The sequence below is a fragment of the Neoarius graeffei genome, chromosome 5 (genome assembly GCF_027579695.1).
Source record: "Neoarius graeffei isolate fNeoGra1 chromosome 5, fNeoGra1.pri, whole genome shotgun sequence".
Taxonomy (NCBI): Eukaryota; Metazoa; Chordata; class Actinopteri; order Siluriformes; family Ariidae; genus Neoarius; species Neoarius graeffei.
Genome location: NC_083573.1, coordinates 63,378,991 through 63,404,631, shown reverse-complemented (window position 1 = coordinate 63,404,631; position 25,641 = coordinate 63,378,991). Strand labels below are relative to the sequence as shown.

Genomic DNA, 25,641 nt, shown 5'->3' with positions numbered 1-25,641 from the left:
GTGTGTCATGCCCGTTTGTATCCTACAATGTATAATTTGTGCTGGACTGTTGGAATTGCCCGACGCCCACGTTACATCCACTGCTCAATTAGAGGTCCATCATTTATCTATGGATCTGATGCTCAGATTCCGACATATGGACACATGATCGCACCCACTGCTGTGTCGCAAAAGCTACCCAAGGAATAAACCATGACGATCTTTGTCCTCTTCCAAAACTGGTGTCCCCTTCCCTTCCCAGCCACCTCAACTTTAATATCACCCATCTGAATGCCTGCTCTATCACCAATAAAGCCTCGTATATCAACAACCTCATTACCCAGAGAAAAGTTGATATGTTCTTTCTCTCTGAAACATGGCAACAACCTGGTGACTTCCTACATCTAAACATGCTGACTCCCCCTGGCTACAGCTACCTCAAAACTCTGATTACAAGGGAAAGGAGATGGTGTGGCTGTGGTTTGCCACTCTAATTTAACTGTCAAAGAACTCTCATTATTCAGTGCTATGTCCTTTGAACATGTTGCCTTGAAGGTTGCCTCCTCCCCTCCTCTACCTGTTCTGGTTAGTCTATCGCCTTCCTAAACATGCTGCTAGCTTCTTGTCTGAATTTAATGAGCCCCTCACAATTACCTCATCCCTATGCACTAACATAATTGAACTTGGGGACTTAAACATTCATGGTGATACAAAGTGCTCTTACACATCGGAGTTTATCTCAGTGTTAGAATGTCTTAACATGACACAGCACGTTGATTTTCCTACTCACATTCATAGTCATATATTTGATTTACTCTGTTCTACTGGTTTGAATGATATCTTTAGTCTCTGGCTCAGTGTCCGGTATTTCTGATCATAAGTTCACTGAATGTAGTTTTTATTTAACTCTTCCTCCACCCTTAGGGAACATTTCTGTCACCTATCGTGATGTTAGGCCTATTGATTACAATCTGTTTGCTGCTTCTCTTCAGTCCTCATCCCTGTCTGACCTCCATAAACATTCTTCCCCTGACAGTATGGTTTCCCTTTACAATGACACAATCTCTGGTTTGCTTAATGATGTTGCTCATCTAAAGCACAGGACTGTCCCCACCACTGTCTCCTGTCCCTGGCACATCCCTAAACTTAGGATAATGAAGGCCACTGGTCAGCGTCTTGAGCACCTTTATAAGAAAACTGGCCTTACTGTCCGTAGGTGCTAAAGAAGGCAACTGGATTTGCTTGAATTCCTTGAAGATGTTTCACCTCTCATCCGAAAGGCTTCTTCAGTTCTGTCTGACTAGTGGGGAGTTTTAGGTATTTATTCTCTAGTGGACCAAAAGCAACCCTAAGGAGAGTCATTGAGGTCACATGGGTTTTTGACCCCATAGGGTTCCTTTTGATTCACTAGAGGATAAATACCTGGAACTCCCCATTAGTCAGACAGAACTGAAGAAGCCTTTCGGATGAGGGGTGAAATGTCTTCAAGGAATTCAAGCAAGTCCAGTTGCCTTCTTTAGCACCTACAGTTTATGATGACCTGGATGACTGAGAACCTTCACAGACATATGGCCTTACTGTCCACTTACTACTTTACACTGAGCACATCCTAAAGTATAGGGATGCCCTAAATGCTGCCCGCTCCAACCACTAATCCTCCATCATAAATGGCTCAAAATCTGAGCCAAAATCACTTTTCAGGACTATTAACAAACTCCTTAAACCTCCTGTGCCAGCCTGCTCTAATACAGCTGAGCAGTGTCAGGTTTTCCTGCACTGCCTTGAATCCAAAATCAGCCAAATTTATTGCTCTTTTTCTTCCTCTTCTCATTCACTCTGCCCAATTAGTTTCCCTGTCCCAATCACAAAACTCACCCGTTTCCCTCCTGTTGACTCTTCCTCCATTTCTGATCTCATCTCTAAGTGTAATCCTCTCTCCTATCAGCTTGACTCTGCCCCCACTCTGCTACCTAAGGCCTGTTCAACTATACTATTCAAAAAAAGTAGGGGATATTTTATTTTGAGATCCAAATTTTCACATATACAAAGGGATATGAAAGCATGTTGTATGACACTCTCATGATCAGCATGGGATGCTACTGATGATCAAGGGGGTTGTGCCACAAATTTGCATGACTCTGAATTGGAAGGTTAGAGCCACTCCAAAGGAAGATTTTGAAGAGAAAGCATCAGATTATCAGTGGTTGAAGTCATTAATTAAACAGAGACCATGTGCCGTCTAACACAGGATGAGAGGTTACGTGCCCTTGGCATGCTACAGGTTGGCACAAGACAGGTCGTTGTGGCAAGAGCATTGAATGTTTCCCAGTCTGTCATCAGCAGATTATGGTCCAAACATCGTGCTACAGGGTCTGTTCAGGATAGACCATGATCCGGTCGACCAAGGGCAACAACTCAGGCTCAGGACAGATTCATCCGCACTATTGCCTTGAGAAATCGTATGGTAACAGCAAATCAGATAAGGTCTCAACTTCGAAGGGATACTGGCTTGGTAGTGAGTGGCCAGACCATTAGGAATCGACTGCACAAATTTCACTTACACGCCCGCCGTCCTCGTGTCATTCCCTGTTTGAGGGATCATCACATTAGGGCCAGACTCCAATGGTGTCGTCATCATCAACGCTGGGATAATCGCCGATGGAACCATGAAATGTTCTCAGATGAGTCGAGGTTCACTGTGGACTTCCTGGACAGACGCAGGAGGGTTTGGCGCCGACGTAACGAACGTTTCCATGACGTTAACATCATTAGACATGATCCGTATGGGGGTGGCTCTGTAATGGTGTGGGGAGGCATCACTGCTGCCAGCAGAACAGACTTGCATGTTGTTGCTGGACGTGTCACAGGGCAGTACTACCGGGACAACATCTTGGCACCCCATGTTGTGCCGTTTGCACGTCATTATGGCCGTCGTTTCATTTTCCAAGATGACAATGCCAGATGTCATAGGGCCAGGATCGTTACAGATTACCTCCAGCAGCAGAATATCACCAGATTACCATGGCCAGCACTCAGTCCGGACCTTTCCCCCATCGAGCATGTCTGGGACATGCTTGGACAGCGGCTATGCCAACGTCAACAACCTCCTGCCAATGTCCAAGAACTTGCTGCAGCATTGCAACAGAAATGGAATAACATTCCCCAAAATGACCTGGGACGTCTCGTTAGGAGTATGCCACGCCGAATTCGAGCTTGTCTAGCCAACCGAGGGGGTTTTACCCGCTACTGACTCGGTTTCAAAATGGTGCTAAATTTGCTGTGTGACCCTGTGTTTGTGTTGACCCTTATTCTGGAGAATCTGTCCTTTACTGACTGTACACAGGGTTTCGAATAAATTGACAAATGTTTCCTTAATGTTTTTCTGTCATTTGTTTCCTTCCTGACCTCATGATCTGCATTTAATTCTACTTGTAAATCCAATATCCCCTACTTTTTTTGAATAGTTTATATTGAACACTCCTATTGCCATTGCTGTCAATTCAAGTCTCTTCTCTGGCTTTGTTCCTACTGCCCTTAAAACTGCTGCAGTAACACCTATCCTTAAGAAACCCGAGCTCGATTCAACTTCTCTCTCCAACTATAGACTCATCTCAAATTTCCCCTTTCTAGACAACAGATTGGAAAGAATTGTTGCTTCCCAACTTCAATAAAACTTGTTTTATGAGCCATTTCAATCCGGCTTCTATAAGCACCACAGCATTGAGAAAGCTCTCCTACGTGTGGTTAACAATCTCCTCCAGTCAGCTGATAACATTTTTTTCCAATATCCCCTTCCTAGACTTAAGTGCAGCTTTTGACACTGTCAATCACAATGTTCTTGTTTTTCGCTTCTCCTCCACTGGAATATCTGATCTCGTCTTACAGTGATTTAGGTCATATCTCACTAATAGACAACAGTTTATCACACTTGGTCCACACAAGTCCTCCATCTCTCCAGTCACATGTGGTGTCCCCCAGGGTTCTGTACCTGGGCCCCTGCTCTTCTTATTCTACATCCAACATATTGGCCGGATAATCTGTAGTCATGACGTTAATTTTCATTGTTATGCCAATGATATTCAGTTGTATCTCAGCTCACATTCCCCTACAGACACCCTCCCAGTAAACTAACAGAATGTATTTCTGATTTAAAACTCTGGATGCATGACAACTTTCTCAAGCTAAATTCCGATGAAACAGAAGTCCTACTGATTGACCTCAAATCTTCACATCGCAAATATTCCAATCTTTCAATTAGCACTGACGGTGTGCCTGTTAAGCCCACAACAGTGGTAAAGAATCTTGGCATACTATTTGACCCAGATCTCAATTTCGACTCATATTAAATGCCTCACCAAGACTGCTTTCTTCCACCTCTGTAACACTGCATGCCTTCGCCTATTCCTGTTTAATAATGATGCACAAACTCTGGTTCATGCTTTCATTATGTCCCATATTGATTACTGCAATCCTCTCTTCATTGGCCTCCCTGCAAAGTCCCTTCAAAAATTACAGTACATTGAAAGCCCGGCAGCCAGAGTTCTCACTCACACAAAACGCATAACCCATATCACCCCGTCATCTCTCAGCTACACCAGTTACCGGTCCTGTCCTAGATAAAATTCAAAATACTGCTTCTCAACTTTAAAGCTCAACATAACCTGGCTCCCCTCTACAGTGGTGCTTGAAAGTTTGTGAACCCTTTAGAATTTTCTATATTTCTGCATAAATATGACCTAAAATATCATCAGATTTTCACACAAGTCCTAAAAGTAGATAAAGAGAACCCAGGTAAACAAATGAGACAAAAAATATTATACTTGGTCATTTATTTATTGAGGAAAATGATCCAATATTACATATCTGAGAGTGGCAAAAGTATGTGAACCTCTAGGATTAGCAGTTAATTTGAAGGTGGAATTAAAGTCAGGTGTTTTCAATCAATGGGATGACAATCAGGTGTGAGTGGGCACCCTGTTTTATTTAAAGAACAGGGATCTATCAAAGTCTGATCTTCACAACACATGTTTGTGGAAGTGTATCATGGCATGAACAAAGGATATTTCTAAGGACCTCAGAAAAAGCGTTGTTGATGCTCATCAGGCTGGAAAAGGTTATAAAACCATCTCTAAAGAGTTTGGACTCCATCAATCCACAGTCAGACAGGTTGTGTACAAATGGAGGAAATTCAAACCCATTGCCCAAGAGTGGTCGACCAACAAAGATCACTCCAAGAGCAAGGCATGTACGGTAATAGTTGGCGAGTTCACAAAGGACCCCAGGGTAACTTCTAAGTAACCGAAGGCTTCTCTCACATTAACATTAGCCAATGTTCATGAGTCCACCATCAGGAGAACACTGAACAACAATGATGTGCATGGCAGGGTTGCAAGGAGAAAGCCACTGCTCTCCAAAAAGAACATTGCTGCTTGTCTGCAGTTTGCTAAAGATCACATGGACAAGCCAGAAGGCTACTGGAAAAATGTTTTGTGGACAGATGAGACCAAAATAGAACTTTATAGTTTAAATGAGAAGCGTTATGGTTGGAGAAAGGAAAACACTGCATTCCAGCATAAGAACCTTATCCCATCTGTGAAACATAGTGGTGGTAGTATCATGGTTTGGACAGCTTGCCATCATTGATGGAAGAATGAATTCTGAATTATACCAGCAAATTCTAAAGGAAAATGTCAGGACATCTGTCCATGAATTGAATCTCAAGAGAAGGTGGGTCATGCAGCAAGACAACAACCCTAAGCACACAGGTCGTTCTACCAAAGAATGGTTAAAGAAGAATAAAGTTAATGTTTTGGAATGGCCACGTCAAAGTCCTGACCTTCATCCAATTTAAATGTTGTGAGGAATGTTTATGTGAGGAAACCCACCAACATCCCAGAGTTGAAGCTGTTCTGTATGGAGGAATGGGCTAAAATTCCTCTAATGCCTCTGTCACAACCGGCCGTATGTGCTCCTACGGCCGGTCTACGTGCAAAAAACGCAAGAAACGCACGGAGGGCACACGTGAAACGCACGGAGGGCATGTGTGTGACGTGCTGATTTTCAAGCTGTAGACTGGCCGCAGACCGGCCGCAGAGGTTCTTTGTCATGTCAAACAAACTCTACGGGCGCTTACGTTTTTTTTCAGGTTGCAAGACAAACTTACGACCAACGTGCGTCTTTCTCCATGAACAAAAAAAACGCAGCGATTTGGGAAACGCCAAAAATCGCACGGCCAAAAAATCGTATGTCCGGTTGTGACCTAGGCTTAAGCTGGCGTGCAGGACTGATCAACAGTTACCGCAAACGTTTAGAAGCAGTTATTGTTGCACAAGGGGGTCACACCAGATACTGAAAGCAAAGGTTCACATACTTTTGCCACTTACAGATATGTAATTTCGGATCATTTTCCTCAATAAATAAATAACCAAGTATAATCTTTTTGTCTCATTTGTTTAACTGGGTTCTCTTTATCTACTTTTAGGACTTGTGTGAAAATCTGATGATGTTTTAGGTCATATTTATGCAGAAATATAGAAAATTCTAAAGGGTTCACAAACTTTCAAGCACCACTGTACCGGTACGTCAGTGAACTACTGTCCCCTTACTCTCATTCTCTCAGATCCTCTTCCTGCAATTTACTTACTGGCCCACGCACCAGGCTTTCCACCTTGGGAGGTAGGTCCTTCAGTGTCATGGCCCCCAAGTGCTGGAATTCTCCCCCTCAATCTCTCCATGATTGTTCTTCTTTCTCCACCTTCAAATTTAATTTAAAGACTTTTCTTTTCCATGAATACATCTCTTCCTCCTCCTCTGTTTGGTCAATTATTTTTTTGTTCTCTCATCCATGTAAAGCGACCCTGGGTCTGTGAAAGGCACTATATAAATTAAACTTATTATTATTATTATTATTATTATTATTATTATTATTATTAAGACGACTGTGGAAAAAATGGAAGACTATGTTTTGAAAGTCTATGATATCTTTTAGAATCCAATTGTCCCACTGCCTAAGGTTTTGTCCTTCAGTAGTTATTGTTCGGTGCTGACACATTTTAACCCTCTGAGGTTGAGAGCTTCACCGGTGAAGCTCAACAGGTTTAGAATTTAGTATTCAGATAAATATCTTTGTGAGTTTTTATCATACAGAAACTTTATACCTTACACTTTCCTATGTGCCCACTGCCAAATAATATCCATCCATCCATTATCTGTAGCCACTTATCCTGTGCAGGGTCACGGGCAAGCTGGAGCCTATCCCAGCTGACTATGGGCAAGAGGCAGGGTACACCCTGGACAAGTCACCAGGTCATTGCAGGGCTGACACATAGAGACAAACAACCATTCACACTCTCATTCACATCTACAGTCAACTTAGAACCACCAATTAACCCAACCTGCATGTCTTTGGACTGTGGGGGAAACCGGAGCACCCAGAGGAAACCCACGCAGATACGGGGAGAGCATGCAAACTCCACACAGAAAGGCCGCTGTCGGCCATTGGGCTCAAACCTAGAACCTTCTTGCTGTGAGGTGACAGTCCTAACCACTACACCACCATGCCGCCCCGCCAAATAATATTATATATTTTAAATTACCTAAATTAGCTGAAACATAAAACTTGTCACCTTACTCAGTCACACCTGAGTTGGAGTGCTGAGTGCCCACTTATGTATTCATAAAAGACTATTCACATGGTAATGGAATGATAATCACTTTCAGTCTTTCGGTTTTGATTGGTTTCTCTTTTGCAGTGGGAACGCCCACTGTAAACAGGATAAAATATATCAGCCATAGGCTACATGTTTGAACGTAAAACTTGTTGTGAGGCGGCATGCGGATTTTATGCTCAGAAGGCGCTTCAAATGATTCAAGACAGCGATTCAATTTCAGGACAGTGATTCAGTTCATGAATTGAGAGTAAATAGAGTAATAGAGCAAAGTTTTCTTCAATTTGAGTAAATTTTACTCAGGGAAATTTCCTGTGTAATTTTTGCGTGCTTCTTGAGTAAACAAAATGTGCACTGGCGCTTGTTTGCTCCCTTTTCTTCTTCGTCTTTTTCTGGTACTCTAGTGATTTTGGTATACTCTGATGTGGTCAATTTCAACAAATCTAAGCAGTATTTTCAGTCATACGACTTTTTTGTATTCAGCACAAGTTCAGCTAAGGCAGGGGTGGGCAAACTTTTTGACTTGGGGGCCACATTGGGTTCTAAAATTTGACAAAGGGGCCGGGTAGGGAGCAGATGGATGGAGTGTTTGTGTGAACTAATATAAATTACATGTAAAAGCCATTACATAAAAGGTTTTGGCCTTCAACAGGTAGTCTAAGTATGAATAGTAAGATGCATTTATGCAGTTTATTGTATGAATTATTTTTATTATGCATTTTTCATAATAAAGTAAATACACTCACATTCAATTTCAGTGGGAACAGTGTTGTTGGTCTCCCTTTTTTGCCAGTGCATCAAAGATTGGTGTCAGTTTGGTTGTGGCAATTCTCAGGACAGAGCCGAGGTTGTTCATCAGTTAACTGGGATCTGTGATGTGCTTTGTTGATGTTCATCACGCTGAACGTCTGCTCACAGACGTAGGTAGAGTCAAACAACACCAGCATCCTCTGTGCTGTTTTCCGAATGTTTGGAAACGTGGTTTCACTTAGTGAAGCATAAAAGTCATCCAGTTTAAGAGAGCTGAACTTCTCCTTTAAGATAGTCGGACTAAAGATTGATCAGTTCCAATTGCAGCTCCTGTGGTGCTGTTTCGGGGTCTTGTGACAGGAGACATGACACCAGCTGAAGTGACCAGTCAATTTTTTCAAAATCAGAGAACCGGCGGCAGAATTCTCCGTGCAGGTTGTCCAGTAATTTGCTGTATTTCTTCGTGTGTCAAGTGGCCTCTTTCTTCATGGCTAACATAGGAAAATGAGCAAATGATTTCTTTGAAATTTGTCTGGAGAATAAAGTCAGCTTGGATTTGAAGGCTCTCACATTTGTGTACATTTCATGCACAAACTGATCTTTCCCTTGTAGTTTCACATTCGGCTCATTTATGTGTGAAAATATGTCCACTGCAAATGCAAAGTCACAAAGCCAGTCCATGTCGCACAGCTCAGGAAACTCGTCGGATTTCCCCATTAACTCCAAAAATGAGCTGACCTCCTCTTTCAGCTCCCACACACGTTGAAATGCTTTCCCCAAACTTAACCAGAGGACACGGTAGTGGTAAAGCAAGTCCTGGTGATCAGCATCAGTTTCCTCAAGGAACATAATAAACTGACGATGCTGAAGCCCCCTTGCTTGTATAAAGTTAATAAGCTTTACGACTGGATTCTCAACATGATTAAGCTGCAATACAGACTTACACAGAGATTTCTGGTGGATGATGCAGTGAAGGAAAATTACATCCTGCTCAGGATTTTCCTCTTTCACTTTATCCTGGATTCTTTTCAGCAACCCAATGTTTTTTCCAGTTAAGTTTGGCGATCCGGGTGGCACGGTGGTGTAGTGGTTAGCGCTGTCGCCTCACAGCAAGAAAGTCCGGGTTCGAGCCCCGTGGCCAGCGAGGGCCTTTCTGTGTGGAGTTTGCATGTTCTCCCCGTGTCCGCGTGGGTTTCCTTCGGGTTCTCCGGTTTCCCCCACAGTCCAAAGACATGCAGGTTAGGTTAACTGGTGACTCTAAATTGACCGTAGGTGTGAATGTGAGTGTGAATGGTTGTCTGTGTCTTTGTATCAGCCCTGTGATGGCCTGGTGACTTTTCCAGGATGTACCCCGCCTTTTGCCCGTAGTCAGCTGGGATAGGCTCCAGCTTGCCTGCGACCCTGTAGAACAGGATAAAGCATCTAGAGATAATGAGATGAGATGAGTTTGGTGATCCATCTGTGGTGACATTGGCAAGTTTACACCAAGGTAGCTTCAGCCTCTTGATGACCCCGGACACCCTGTCATACAAGTCCTCTCATCGCAGTTTCCCCTTTAGGGATTCCATGGTCAAAAATTCCTCCGTTATCTCAAAATTGTCATTAATCCCTCAGATGAAAATAGGAGCCGAGCGGTGTCTTTTATGTCCTTACTTTCATCCAGTGCCTGTGAATATAACTTAAAGGACGCTGCCTTTTTATTTACCTGGCTGGCTATATCTTCATCAACCAGTTCCACATGGCGAGTCACTGTCCTGCGTGATAAACTAATTTTTTCAAACTTGCTTTTGCTCTTTGGACACAAGAGACCTGCTGTCTCTACTATGCATTCTTTCAAAAACTCACCTTCAGAGAAAGGCTTGCTAGCCTTTGCTAATTTGAACGCCAGCAAAAAACTTGCCTTGGTACTTGACTCTTGAATCATTGCTTGTTGGTGAAAAAACTGTTGCTGTGTCTGCAAATTGGCTGCCAACCTCTGAGCAGTAGCGGCCCGCTCTTGCACTGACAGCTTGCTAGTGTAGTTAGCGTGCTTGGAAGTAAAATGACGACTGATATTGTATTCTTTGAAAACTACAACAGTTTCCTGACATATAAGACATACAGCCGTTGATCGGACTTCAGTGAAAAAAATATTTCGTTGTCCATTCCTTATTAAACACTCGGCACTCACTGTCGACTTTCCTTTTCTTTGGTCCGCTCATTTTTACTGAAGGGATCAAAGATCAATTATGTCTGGAGTGTGCCATCTAGTGGGAAACACCAGGTATTGCAGGGAAAAGGGAAAATGAATATGTTTTTTACCATAATTTGGACATGTTCGGCGGGCTGGATTAAAAAGCCGAACAGGCTGTATATGGCCTACAGGCTGTAGTTTGCCCATAGTTGAGCTAGAGTTAGGGTTACCTTACCCATTGTGATGAACCGTTTTTATCATTTGACCTGATGGGATTAAGAGTTGGCAATGGGAGGGGTGTTCACGCTTCTCATTGAATGGAATGGAATTTTTTACTCTTCTCATCAAATACCCCTCCCACTGCCAACTTTTTATTTCAAAATAATAGGACATACATTTTTTGATGGCCAGTTAATTGTGCAAAGCAATGGAGCAGGTTTAAGTTTTTGTGCTTGATACATTCCTAAAACTGAACAGAATCACCTCAAGTGACCAAAACGGTTAGTTACAATGGTTAAGGTAATGTTTTTTCACACATTCCAACACAGTTCTAAAATGTATTTTTACAACAGCTTCATTTACCTCTTATTTTTTTAAAGTACAGTCAGTCATCACACACATACTACATAGATATTATTGTAGCTGAACTTGTGCTGAATACACACGTCATATATGACTTTGAAAATACTGCTTAGATTTGTTGAAATTGACAACAAAATCAGAGGGGCCTCTGCTCCACTGCCCACTCCAGAGCCTGCTCCAGAGGTCGACAGGGTGGCCTCTGCTCCACTGCTCACTCCGCTGCCTGGCATTATCGTTGCTCCACCGGTAGGCTTCAGGGAGTATGAGCTCTTTGCTCCACCACCGGTCTTCAGGGAGGATGTCATAACTCCAGTACCCAGGCCAAGATCTAAGCCCATGTCCATGCCAAGCCCAGAATCATGCCTGAAACCATGTCTATGCCTGAATCCATGTCTCGTCCAGAGCCCCAGTCCATGTCTAGTCCGGAACCCATGTCTTGTCTGGGGTCCAAGTCCATGTTCAGTCTGGAGTCAAGATCCATGTCCAGTCCGGGGCCCATATCCATGTCTAGTCCGGAGTCCAAGTCCATGCCCATGTTAATGCCAGTACCCATGCCAAGATCTAAGTCCATGTCCATGCCAAGCCCAGAATCATGCCTGAAACCATGTCTATGCCTGAATCCATGTCTCGTCCAGAGCCCCAGTCCATGTCTAGTCCGGAACCCATGTCTTGTCTGGGGTCCAAGTCCATGTCCAGTCTGGAGTCAAAATCCATGTCCAGTCCGGGGCCCGTATCCATGTCTAGTCCGGAGTCCAAGTCCATGCCTAGTCTCAAGCCCAAGTCCATGTCTTGTCCGGAGTCTGAACCCAAGTCCATATCCTGCCTGGAGCCCTCAATTATGTCTAAGATGGAACCCTCATCCAGACCTATGTCTGAACTCACGCCCATACCTGAATCCATGTCTAAGACCACACCCAAGCCTGTGTCTATGCCTGAGCCCCTAACCATCTTCATGCCTGGTTCAAGATCTGACCCAAGCCCAAGCCCCTGCCCAAGCCCAGGTTCAGGTGCCGCGTCTGCCCAGAGCTAGTGTGGCGCTTTGAGGGGACATTACTGAGTATTAGGGTTAATACTGGCCTGAAACACTTGTTTTTTATTTCTATCTTATTCACTTTTACCTATGTTCCAATTAATTTATGTATTTTATTCTGGAAATGAATGATTACCACAGTACAGATCTTGCATGTGAACACAGAAAATGGACTGGCCTAGAGTATGCCAGTCTATTTGCAGTGAATTGGCTTGGTTAATAATGTGTCACATTGGATCAGCATTAGAGGTCTCATTTATCAAAGGGTGCATAAAACAAGTACTAAGTTTATCCTTCAGACTGACCCATGCACAGAAGAAAATTGGTATTTATCACTGTAACAACTTTCAAACTTTGGGAAACAGAGGAACGGGAAGTAGGCTTCAGAACAGGTGAGTTATTTTATTTTAATACACTTTTCAGTGCCAAACACACACATGCATGACCAGGGTGTCACAACTCTCTCTCTCTCATTCCTGACTGCCTGAAAGACACACAGAGTCAGAGGTTAATAGACAGCCAGTAATTTGACACAGGTACACCTCATCGCATGTTACCCGCTGGTTCAACCTGCCTCCTTGCCGTTCGCAGCCAATGCTCGACCACGCCCCCGCTGTCACATACCCCCACAGCCTGACTCAGGCCGGAGAGCCATCCGGCCTGCAGCTGACACCCCCCCGGCGGGAGATGTAATCTGCCACCACCATCTGCACCCCCAGCCTGTGGACCATCTCAAATTTAAAGGGCTGAAGGGCCAGATACCAACAAGTGATCCGCACATTGGCATCCTTCATGCAGTGGAGCCACTGGAGTGGGGTGTGGTCAGAACAGAGGGTGAATGGGTGTCCTAGCAGGTAGTAGCAGAGAGTGAGGATCACCCACTTGATGGCCAGACATTCCTTTTCTATTGTACTGTACTTCGACTCTCGCATGGAGAATTTGTGGCTGATGTACAGCACCAGACGCTCCTCCCCTTCCACCACCTGGGACTAAACAGCCCCCAGCCCTCTGTCCAACACATTGGTCTGTAAAACAAAAGGAAAAGTCAGGAGAATGTAACAGTGAGCCCCCACACCAAACCACTTTTACTTGAGCAAAAGCTCGTTCACATGGACCGTCCACTGGGCCAGATCTGGAGCCCCCTTTTTAGTGTGGTCAGTCAGCAGGCTGGTGACCTCTGAAAAGTTAGGCATGAACCACCTATAATAGCCAGCCAGCCCCAGGAACCGCCTCAACCCCTTTTTGGTCTTGGGTCGCAGGCAGGCTGCAATTGCTACAGTCTTATCAATTTGGGGACGCACCTGCCCATGACCCAAGTGGAAGCCCAGATACCGTACTTCCACCCGCCCAATTGCACACTTCTTCAGGTTTGCTGTGAGCCCCACATGCCTCAGCAACCTCAGAACTGCCCTCAGATGTTGTAGATGCTGCTCCCAATCATTACTACTGTATAAATGATTATATCATCCAAGTAGGCCGCTGCATACGCATTATGGGACAGAGAATCCAGTCCATGAGACAATGAAACATCGCTGGAGCCCCAACTGGAAAGGAAAGGTGGCAAACTGGTGTAAGCCAAACAGAGTGGAAAAGGCCGTTTTCTCATGGAATAATGGAGTCAAGGGGATCTGCCAATATCCATTTGTCAAATCCAGTGTCGAGTAAACGCAAGCTGCGCCTAACTGATCAAGCAGTTCATCAATGCGGGGCATCAGACAGGCATCAAATTTAGACAACCGCGTTGACTTTTCTGTAGTCCACACAGAACCGGACCGACCCGTCAGTCTTGGGAACCAAGACCGGCCGGGCTGCTTCAATCACTGTGTTACTCCTCAATTACTCCCATCTTAAGCATAGCCTGAAGTTCCTCCCGAACCATATTTTTCTTGTGTTTGGGAAGCCAATACGGACAGCTGTGCACCACCACCCCTGGGGGAGTCTCAATGTGGTGTTCTATGAGGTCAGTGCGACCAGGGAGGGGCAAGAACACATCTGAGAATTCCTCCTGCAACCTAATTACCTGTGCTCTCTGGGACGGTGAGAGGTGGTGTCTACAGGGGACTGGGGTGAATTGAGCTGGGCTTTTTGGACTTACCTCCGGTCCCAGCTCTGCCCTCTCTGGAACTACTGCCACCAGAGCTACAGGAATGTCCTCTCTCCATGGTTTCAGGAGATTGAGGTGGTAAATTTGGCATGTGTCGCCCCTATCTGGCCATTTGACTTCATAGTTTACCTCCCCAATTCAGCATGTGACCTCAAAAGGGCCCTTGCCACTTGGTGAGCAATTTTGAACTTGAGGTAGGCAGTAAAATGAGGACTTTATCTCCTGGTGCAAATTCCTTTAGCCATGCCCTGCTGTTGTATAGGCGAGTTTGACGTTCTTGGGCCTGTAGCAAATTCTCCTGGGTTATGTGACTCAGTGCATGGAGTTTTGCTCTCAGGTCAAGAATGTACTTAATTTCATTTTTACTTTGAGAAGGCCCCTCCTCCCACTTTTCTTTGATGATGTCTAAGACACTGTGGGGCTTGTGCTCATACAGCAATTCAAACAGGGAAAACCCGGTGGAGGCTTGTGGGACCTCGCGCAGCACAAACAACAGAGGGTCGAACCACCTGTCCCAATTTTTAGCATCCCCATAAACAAACTTACGAATCATGTTCTTAAGTGACTGGTTAAATCGTTCGACCAGCCCATCTGTTTGCGGATGATAGACACTAGTACAAATCGATTTAATCCCCAATAATTCGTATAATTCATGCAGTGTGCATGACATAAATGTAGTGCCTTGATCAGTCAGGATTTCTTTCATAATCCTGACTCAGGAGATAATGCGGAAGAGTGCCTCCGCAACATTGTGTGCTGAGATATTGTGGAGAGGCACTGCTTCCGGGTATCGCATTGCATAATCCACAATGACTAATACAAAGCAATACCCGCATGCAGATTGATCTAATGGCCAGATGAGAGCCATGCCAATTCTTTCAAAGTGGATCTTAATGGCAATTGGCACAATGATGCGTTTGGCGTGGCTGCTCGATTTACCAGCTGGCATTCGTGACAAGCCACACACCGCTTGCAGACTTTGGTGTGAATCCCTGGCCAGTAGAAACAGGCCATGAGACGATTCAGTGTTTTATCCTGCCCAAATGCCTAGCCATAGGATTATGATAAGCCGCATAGAATAAAAGTTACCTGCGGCTCTTTGGGACCAACAACTGTGTCAACTTTTCTTTAGTTTGAGTGTCCTGCGTTATTCGATACAGCCTATCCTTAATAACAGAAAAATATGGGAAGGAAAGTGCAACGTTAGGCTGGAGGATTTGGCCATCAATTACTTTCACTTGGCCAAAGGCATGTCTCAGAGACTTGTCACATGCCTGCTCCAATGGGAAGTCCCCCAAGGGATTCCCCAGAGATGGAGGAGGGCTCTCCCCACTCTCTGTGTCATCATGATGTGGAGCTGACGTGGACGTGCCTGAGACCGCCTCCCCAGCCAACATTACAGCGGGATTCCCCCGTGATGTGTTACTGCAAGACTCACCCACTACTATTTGTTTGATTAATGTCTTAAACCCCAGCCAATCAGTTCCCAGGATCAGTGGGTGAGTGAGACTCAGACTAACCATGGTCTCTACGTGATACTTTTCTCCCCGGAAGTGGATAGTGATGGGCACTAGAGAATATTTGTGTATATCACTGTGCACACACTTCACCTTCACCAAACGTGCATTTTCTCATGCCCCGCATTGAGTCAGGTTTTGATGTATGGAGGTCTGATTACAGCCTGAATCCACCAAAGCCTGATGTGTACCCCCTTGAATACTCACACTTATCCTATACGCCCCTGCTCAATCAGGGGAAGCCTGAAGCGCATTGGGGACGCAAACCAGCAGCCCCGCCTTCTTGCGGAAGCGCTGATTCCCCACCTTTCCTCTGTGCTCACAGACCTGCCTGGGCCCGCTCGCAGTTCTGGTGGGCATGGATGAGTTCAACTGTGGAGAGAGAAAGAGGGGGTTAATGTCGCACAGACACAGGGAGAAGAGACAGTAGAAACACGAGGATAAATATAGGTGTGGGGAGCAGGTTTCGGGGGAGTTAGCTCCTGTTGCCGCGGGGCTGGGTTGGGGGGGTGAAGAGAGGGAGAGGAAGAAGGAGAAAGCGAAAGTGAGAGAGAGGAAGTGGTAGCACAGCCTTCTTCCAGATATGCCGTCAGATTATCCTCGGCCAGTCGGACTGTCTCCTCAAGCGATGTTGGTCAGTGACACCAGATCCACGCTGACATCCCATTTTGGCAGCTGGGCAGTGAACTGCTCCAGTGTCACTCGCTTGACGATGGAATCGATGTTGCCCTCGCCGGCCAACAGCCACTGCTGGCAGGCATCTCATAGCTGTTGGGTGAACATGAATGGTCGGCCCACTTTGCTGTAGGTCAGCGAGCGGAAGCACTGGCGCTGCTCTTCTGGGCCATGTCCGACCCGCTGTATGATGGCTTGCTTCAGTTGGGGGTACTCCAGCATGTTGGTGGCTTTGAGCTGTCGAACCGTGAGCTGGGCTTCCCCCAACAGGAGCGGCAGAAGACGAGCCGCCCACTGAGACGTTGGCCACGAGCTCACCTCCGTGACATGCTCAAACAGCTCAAGGAAGGCATCGGGGTCATCTTGCGGGCCCATCTTCACCAGCTGGACAGGCACATTGGCTGCAGGAGCGACTGCTGGAGAACCCGCAAACTGGATCCAGCTCCGTATCGCCTGCCGGTCCTCTGCCTGGGCTTTCAGCAGAGCCTTGAAGCGCTGGCGCTAATCTACTGTCAATACAACGAGGGTGTGCTGCTAGCGCTGAAGGTCGTCGACAAGCGTTTGGAGGAGCTCTTTGACTAGTTCGGATCCTATGGTGGTGTACATTCCTCAGTGCCGGGTTTCGGCACCAGTATAACAACTTTCTAACTTTGGGAAACAGAGGAACAGGAAGTAGGCTTCAGAACAGGTGAGTTCTTTTATTTTAATACACTTTTCAGTGCCAAACACACATATGCATGACCAGGGTGCCACAACACTCTCTCTCATTCCTGACTGCCTGAAAGACACACAGACACAGGTTAATAGACAGCCAGTAATTTGACACAGGTGCACCTCATCACGTTACCCACTGGTTCAACCTGCCTCCTCGCCGTTCACAGCTGACGCTCGACCATGCCCCCCCACCACAATCACATATGTGTATGCACAGTTGTATGCAATGACCATTCATAAATCCCACACATTCTAATGTGATGTGCTCGGGCACAGCCACACTCATTTGCATAAAGAAACACCCTCAAATAGCCATATATGATAACAGTAGCCTGCTCACAGCTGCTTGTCTCAGACAACACAAAACATGCCAAAAAGTCTAAGAAGATGAACTTCACCACCAATGAAGTAAAGTTTGCATCATAAATAAATAAATATGAATTAAAAATAACCTATATTTTATTTGTATGTGTGTGCATTCTGTTTCCCCAGTTATAGTTAGAAACATTTCAGTGACATGAAAATCCATCACTTCTGCACATTTCCATTGCTGGTTTTGAAAATGTAACGTACTGCAATGTGAACGATGTGAAGGAAGCTATGACGTCATTATTCAACTCATAGTTGGTTGGGAAATGCCAGTACTCTTTTCAATTTCTCTTTGAAATGTACCCACAGCAAAAAGCCCAAGACTAGAGATCTAAGTGATCTTAGTGTAGACTACGTCTACACTGGGCAAACAAAATCAACTGATAATCCAATCCTCACTCTCAGTTTCCAGTGGTGGTAAAAAGGCATTCTCTCTGCCAAAGCTGCACGAGCCAATTCTTCAAACAAGGCATAATCCTTAAGTGCTCCTTTTATACAATTTTACTTTGTATTTTGTGTGCCATCTGTCTGTATCTTGTGTGTACCAAAATCAGTAACTCCTCTCTCAATTATGCTGACAAATGAAGGCATTTCCTTCCCTCCACTAGCCTGGGGTGGTGCATTGAGCAAGCACTAGCAACCCCTCACTCCACCTGGTCAGGGTTATGATTGAAGACTGGACTCGGCAGACTGCGTGGAGGAGACCACCACCTGGTGGTTCAACGGGCAGGAAGGCGGACCCAGCAAAGTGTTTGTGAAGCATGATCAGGGCACAGTACAACACAAAGAACACTGTTGGCCATCCACTGCATCCCAACCTAGCTCCAGTCATCTTGATTATGTCTTGGCCCTGGACCCAGTTAGGTCGGGACAAGAGAGTGAGGCTGACAGTTGCACAACTTTCCCTCACTCTAATCCAAGTCATGCACAAGTAATGACTTCAAATTCAAGTCCTGTGGTGATGGGCAAGTGGTGAAACAGCAGGTGTGGAAACACTGGAAGCTGTAGTCAAGAAACTGCACACAGGCAGCCCAGAGCATAGGATCGCCCTCTGCTGGCACAAAGCAGCAGCAGAGTTTGGCAGGCCCCCGGGTGTCTGAGCAGCCCTGTTTAGGATTTGCTCTGTTCACCTACATGGAGGAAGGGGCTATAAAAGGTGCCCCAAACATAGCCTGCTTCACCTCATCCTGGCCAGCACACCACAGCTGGCAGCAATCCCACTCAGTGGTTGAAATATGTACAACAAATAAGAAAATAAATAAGATAGTGAAGGTACATATACTTTGGCACATAGAACGTGCGCATTCTACTGGATAACATCAAAGCAGACATGCCGGTAAGAACTGCACTAGTTGCCAGGGAACTAGTTCACTATGATGTGGACATAGATGCCATCACTGAAGCACATTTAGCAGACAAGGGCCAGCTCATGGAACGTGGGGGTGGTTATACCTTCTTCTGGAGTGGTCATAGCAGCACTGAATGGTAAGAGACAGGTGTTGAATTTGCTGTAAAGTCCCACCTCACCCAGAAACTTACCAAATTTCTGGAGGGCATCAACAATTGCCTGATGATACTTCAGCTCCCACTTGGAGGAAAGAAGAATGCAACACTGATTAGTACTTATGTTCCCACAATGAATAACTCAGAGGACATCAAGGATAAATTATATGAAGAACTTGAAGCCATCATTGCATCAGTCCCACAGTCAGAGAAGCTCTTCATTCTCAGAAACTTCAATGCCAGAGTGGGGTTCGATCACCAGATCTGGGAAGGGACAATAGGAAGACATGGGATTGGCAAGTGTAACAGCAATGGCTTACTGCTGCTCAGAATGTGCACTGCTCATGATCTTATCATTATCAACACTATTTCAACTCTCTATCCATAGCAAAACATCTTGGATGCACCCTCATTCCAGACATTAGTATATGATTGATTATATTATCACCAGGAAGAGGGACAGGCAGGACGTGAGAGTGACAAAATCCATGTGTGGCACCAACTGCTGGACTCATCTCATTGTATCCAAGTGCAAACTTTGCATTCTGCCCACTCGAAGACCCCGAGACCAGAAGACTGTAAAGCAAATCAACATCTCCAGGTTGAAGAACAGCAAACTTGCAGAGAAATTTTCCAATGACCTGAATAGCAGGTTGCCTGATATATCTTTAGATCAGGATAACACTGAAAAGCAGTGGGCAGCCTTTAGAGATGCAGTCTACTCTTCGGCTCTTGAACACCTCAGACCAGCTACCCACAGAAACCAAGATTAGTTCAATGAGAATGACAACCAGATACAGACATTACTGTCAGAAAAACATCAACTGTTCAGAGATCACCAGAATGATCCCTCTTCACAAGCAAAGAGAGACACCTTTGTCAGTGTGGGGTGAGGGGTGCAAGGGAGGCTCCATGGGATGCAGGATGCCTGGCTTGGCGTGGGGCCCGACGAGGTCCAGGGCTATGTAGATGGCCATGACAGCAGGTGATTCTATGATGCCCTGAGGGGTATCTATGGCCCCCAGCTGTCTGGATCTTCCTGCCTCCTCAGTGCAGATGGGACCCAGCAACTGACAGAGAAGACGCAGATCTTGGAGCAATGGGCTGAACATTTCAACCACATCCTCAACGATCCTACTGACATCAAGAATGAGGCCATTGCACACTTACCACAGGTGGAAATCAACATGAACCTTGACAACCTCCCCACAGAAGATGAAGTCAGAAAGGCCATCAAGCAGCTCTCCTGTGGCAAAGTGCCAGGATCAGATGCTATCCCTGCTGAAGTTTACAAAACAAGAGGCCCAGCTATAATGCAGAAACTGACTGATCTCTTTCAGTCCATGTGGAATGCAGGACAGGTCCCACAACAGCTTAAGGATGCTAATATAGTCCACATCTACAAGGGGAAAGGAGACCGCCAGTCGTGCAATAACCACCATGGCATCTCCCTCCTGTCCATAGTGGGAAAGATCCTAGCTTGTGTCATGCTCAATCGCTTTCTCCAACACCTCAAGCAGGCCCTCCTCCCTGAAAGCCATTGCGGCTTCTGTGGTGAATGGGGAAATGTGGGCATGATATTTGCTCCATGCCAGCTCCAGGAAAAGTGCCAAGAGCAACACAGTGACTTATTCGTGATCTTTGTTGACCTGACAAAAGCCATCGACACAGTCAGTAGAGAAGGCCTACGGATGATAGCAGAGAAGTTTGGCTGTCCCAGAAATTTCATCATGATAGTGCGGCAGTTCCATGATGGCATGATGGTCAAAGTACTGGATAATGGAGATGAGTTGGAGGCAATTCCAGTAACAAATGGCATGAAGCAGGGCTGCGTTCTTGCCCCTACACCCTTTAGCATGGTCTTCTCAGCCACACTGACAGATGCCTTCCAAGATCATTAGGATGGGATACGCTTCAGATACAGGACTGACAATGGTCTGTTCAACCTCAGGCGCCTGAAGGCTGTCACCAAGGTGAAGGAGACTGTCATCCAAGACTTTCTGTTCATTGATGACTGTACCCTCAATGCCTGTACAGAGCAGAAGATGCAGCACAAAACTGACTGTTTTTCACAAGCCTGCGGCAACTTCGGTCTCAGCATCAGCACCCAAAAGACTGAGGTAATGTACCAGCCTGTGCCTGGAAGGCCTTACCAAGAACCACATATTACAGTAAATGGGCAGAACATTAAGGCAGTCGACAAATTCGTTTACCTGGGCAGCACCCTCTCCCGAGCAGTGAGCATAGATGTCAAGGTGAACAACAGGATTGCAAAGGCCAGCGCTACTTTCGGGAGACTTTGTGAGAATGTCTGGGAATGGAGAAGGCTTAGCCTTACCACTAAGATGAAGGTTTACCATGCTGTGATACTTATCACCCTACTTTATGCCTGTGAGACCTGGACAGTCTACAGCAGATACACTAAGCAGCTCAATCACTTCCAATTGACCTGCCTCTGCAAACTCTTCCATATTAAGTGGCAGGACAAAATCCTGGAAACGGAGGTCCTAAAATGGGCTGGACTTCCCAGCATCAACGCTCTTCTGCAGAAAGCCCAAGCCAAATGGGCTGGCCATGGTGTCAGAATGCCAGACAGTCGACTGCCCAAACAGCTGTTGTATTGAGAGCTGTGCTAAGGCAAGCACTCATCTGGGAGGCAGAAGAAATGCTTCAAGGACAATCTCAAAGTGTCCCTCAAAACCCTAGAAATCAATCTCAACTCCTGAGAGTCGCTTGCTCAGGATCATCCAGTATGGTGAGCAAGTTCACCAGTAGCGCACATGCAGCAGAGATGAAACGCATCGCCGAGGCCCAGAAGAAACAAGCTGTGTGGAAAGCTTGAACTATCGACACTCCCACTACAGCACCTACCCACATGTGCCCGACATGTAGGCGTACCTTCAAAGCCTAGACTGGCCTCATCAGTCACCTCCGGACCCACAACCTCCACCCACCAAATTGAAGTCATGGTCATCTTCGACTCCGAAGGACGAACATCATCATGCTGACATAATAGACAACATGTGATATAGAAGCTCTACATAGTCAGTGCACCTGCTATTACACTTTTCTACCACTTTTTGCATACACATAATCAGGAGTGTGCAAAAATATATGAAAATCCTCATAGATGCATATAATAATAATAAGAATCATCATCAATAAATATATTACGTTCATTATGTCTTCTTCTTAAATCAAAATAATTAGTTTTCTTTTGTTTCAGACATGTAAAAGCTTTTTACCTTTACCTGACATGTTTCGACGGTGTAACTTCCGTCTTCATCACAGGGTCACCCGGATGTTGGTGTGTGACGTGCCTTTATAATCAGCTGATGTTATGGAGGTGTGACCTCCCTGTCAATATTGACAGGTCGGTCACACCTCCCGCTGTCAGTGTTGCCCCCTCAGGACGGCGCTCCAGGTGTGGGACAGCATATATGCCCCCTCATCCCTGTTTATTGTTCTTGGGCTACGCTTTCTGATTTCTATTGACTCCTTGATCCAACGGTGGTATCTGTTGTTCTCTTGCTGTATGATCTGAGCATTGTCCCAGTCCATTATATGATTTTCCCTTCTGCAGTGGTTCGTTATTGCTGATTTCAGGTTCTCTTGCATAGCTTTTTCTTTTATTGCTCTTGTTTGTCTCTGTTCTGTTTCTTTTTCACATTCCTTTTTATGTTCCTTTTTTCGTGTACTAAAACTCCTTCCTGTCTCCCCAATGTAGGTTTTATTGCATGACAGGCATGGTATTTCATATATGACATTACATTTACTGTGTTGGTCGATTTTGTCCTTAGGGTGAACTAGTAGCTGTCGTAGTTTGGTGTGTGGTTTCACGGGTGTTTGTATGTTGTGTTTTTTCAATATTGACAGGGAGGTCACACCTCCATAACAACAGCTGATTATAAAGGCACGTCACACACCAACATCCGGGTGACCCTCTGATGAAGACGGAAGTTACACCGTCGAAACATGTCAGGTAAAGGTAAAAAGCTTTTACATGTCTGAAACAAAAGAAAACTAATTGTTAAGAATCATCATCATCAGTTGAATTTATATAGCGCCTTTCTCATACCCAAGGTCGCTTTACAATTAAAAAAAAAAAAATGTACAGCATATGTCCTGAATGCATGCATATGTACAGAAATATGCATGGTTTATATGTAAAACTGTGTGTATTTGTAGTTGATAAATGAGGCCTCACGTACTAGTCAATAGTTCGAGCTTGTATTAAGAAAATGGGGGAAAAAGTATCTATGCATCCTGAGAATAATGAATAATTTTCTTATAGAAATGAGGGAATTATCTGAGTAATCAACTTTTCTCTTTCATTCCAAAAGCATTGTCCTGCAGCCAGTTAATCATGGAGCTAAAGAAAAAGTTCAGAAATGAGTGCTATTCATTTAAAGCTACAAAACAGTCAAGGACTCTGAATTACTACACAACAGAGAGTGTAAGTCAGTATTGTCAGACACTCTATTTCACACTTATAGTAAAAGGTTCATGACATGTTCCTAGATAATAAGAATATGGGGCATAAATACCTCATACTGAGTAATGATGCCATTGGGCTCCACTGGCTCCTCCCACTTTAGAAAGACCATGTCGTCCAATGGGGTGAAGGTCAGAGACTCTGGGGCGATTCCTCCAGGAACTATGGAATATTTGTGTGTGTGTGTGTGTGTGTGTGTGTGTGTGTGTGTGTGTGTGTGTGTGTGTGTGTGAGAGAGAGAGACAGAGAGAGAGGTGTCAAGCTCAATATACAGTAATTAACACAGCAAACACCTATACTCTTACAGTGCTTATTTGAGTCCATCTGGAGTGACGATAACCCAGGGGTCTTCAACTGGTGGATGACATTCCAGATGTGGACCCAGCAAAGTATTTCAGTAGACTGAACCAAGCACTTGAAAAAATACTTGGCAAAGTAGATAAATGTTTAAAAAATGGGTGTAGCTCAACTACTCTAATTTTTGAAACATGAACCAGTGTGGCTTCTGTAGCAAATCCTCTGTTATGCCTTAGCCAATCACATGCATTAATATGAATTATTTTGCTGAAGGTAGCTCATTGGACCAGAAAACATAAATGCAGGAGAGTCATTACATTAGTTAGGAGAGTTTTCACAGACTTTCATATATTTTTCATTGTATTTGCCCTCTCTGGTCTGATTAGCAAACTGATAACTTTTTCAAAGAAAACATCAATAAAGAATGAGGACAGGATGTGAACAGAATGTTGAAAGAGAACTGGACCAAAAGGAATGTGCATTTATTCCCCATGTGTCAAAGTGGCAACATGAAACACCACTACAGTACATAACAAAAATAACCACTTCAAATTGTCTTATTTATAGTCATTAATATTGTTTATGGTTAAGCATTAAAAGCTAACTATTGTTGTCTGCCATTTTAGTTGTTTCCCCCCTGGTCTAGCAGAGCAGGGTCAAAACTCATTTCTTGGCTGACAGTTAATTGCCATGATAGTGATTTGTCACAGTCTTAGCAATAAAAGGCATTCAGCTTTGTAAGAAGAGCATGGGTCAACCAGAAAGCAGGAAAGCAATGTGTAAATCAATGAAGAGTGCCAGACCTTGACAGAAAGGAGAGGCTTTTAATCCTGTGTGGTGTGAATTCTCTCATTATTACACTCACAGATTACTAGAGACTACAAGACATCATCAGACACAGCAAATTAGAACAGATACACAATTTGTATCTACATAAAAGAAGTGACTGAGACAATGTGTCTTTATCCTCAGATAAACAAGTGAGCCAGAAAAAGGAAAACCTGATACTGGGCAAGGCCAGTGTAGAGTGAATGGAAGCAATTATGCTTCAGAGACATGAGGCAATGTGCCACTTATCTATACAGAGCTGCCACAAATGGCAACAAAAAGCTGGCATGACTGACACACAATGCAACATTTATAGCTGACAATAAGGCTCTTTACTGAGTCTATCAGTATTAGCGTGAACTCATTAACACTGAGCAAATTGAATGCACGAGAGAGAGAGAGAGAGAGAGAGAGAGAGAGAGAGAGAGAGAATATTGGGGTGGTAAAAAAACAACTGACCCACTCACTTATATGGACTGAATCCATCACTTTTTGATGAGACAGGATATAAAGAAGAACTGCTGATTGAGGCCTTTCTGAGTGTTAATAACTGAAGTCTCTACCTCACTTTCACATACACACATACAAAGATACAATGCAACACATACACACAAACACTAAATGTGTTGGGGTTTTTCCCCCCATTTTTTTCCCCCTCATGGGAAAATTGATTGTCCTTTGTCCCAGTCTCTGAGTGCTGCTGTGCCCAGTCATAATGCATGGATAAGCACAAAGTTGCTCCCTTCCACCTCCCCTGTGTGCCTTGCAAGTATAATTAATATCCCACTGTTTTTTATGCTGACTGGTTCAGAGAGAATTGTTTTTACTCAGACGTTTCTCTCGACACACATCCAGAGATGAATGGAGACAAGTCAGACTGCCAGCCCATCTCTTCTGCTGAAAATTAGCTAGCCAAAACCACTGGAAACTTTAACTGAACTGTGTGCTATGGTTACAG

At 44.8% G+C, this 25,641-nt stretch overlaps 1 protein-coding gene across 2 annotated transcripts in view; it reads right to left on the bottom strand.

Annotated features, from left to right (window-relative positions):
- Positions 1 to 25,641, bottom strand: part of ptprub (protein tyrosine phosphatase receptor type Ub) — a 487,258-nt gene that overhangs the window by 141,089 nt on the left and 320,528 nt on the right. For both annotated transcript variants that reach the window (XM_060922216.1, XM_060922217.1), the window contains exon 9: positions 23,611 to 23,720. In XM_060922216.1, the coding sequence (XP_060778199.1) occupies positions 23,611 to 23,720 (110 nt within the window). The remainder of the gene's footprint in view (positions 1 to 23,610; positions 23,721 to 25,641) is intronic.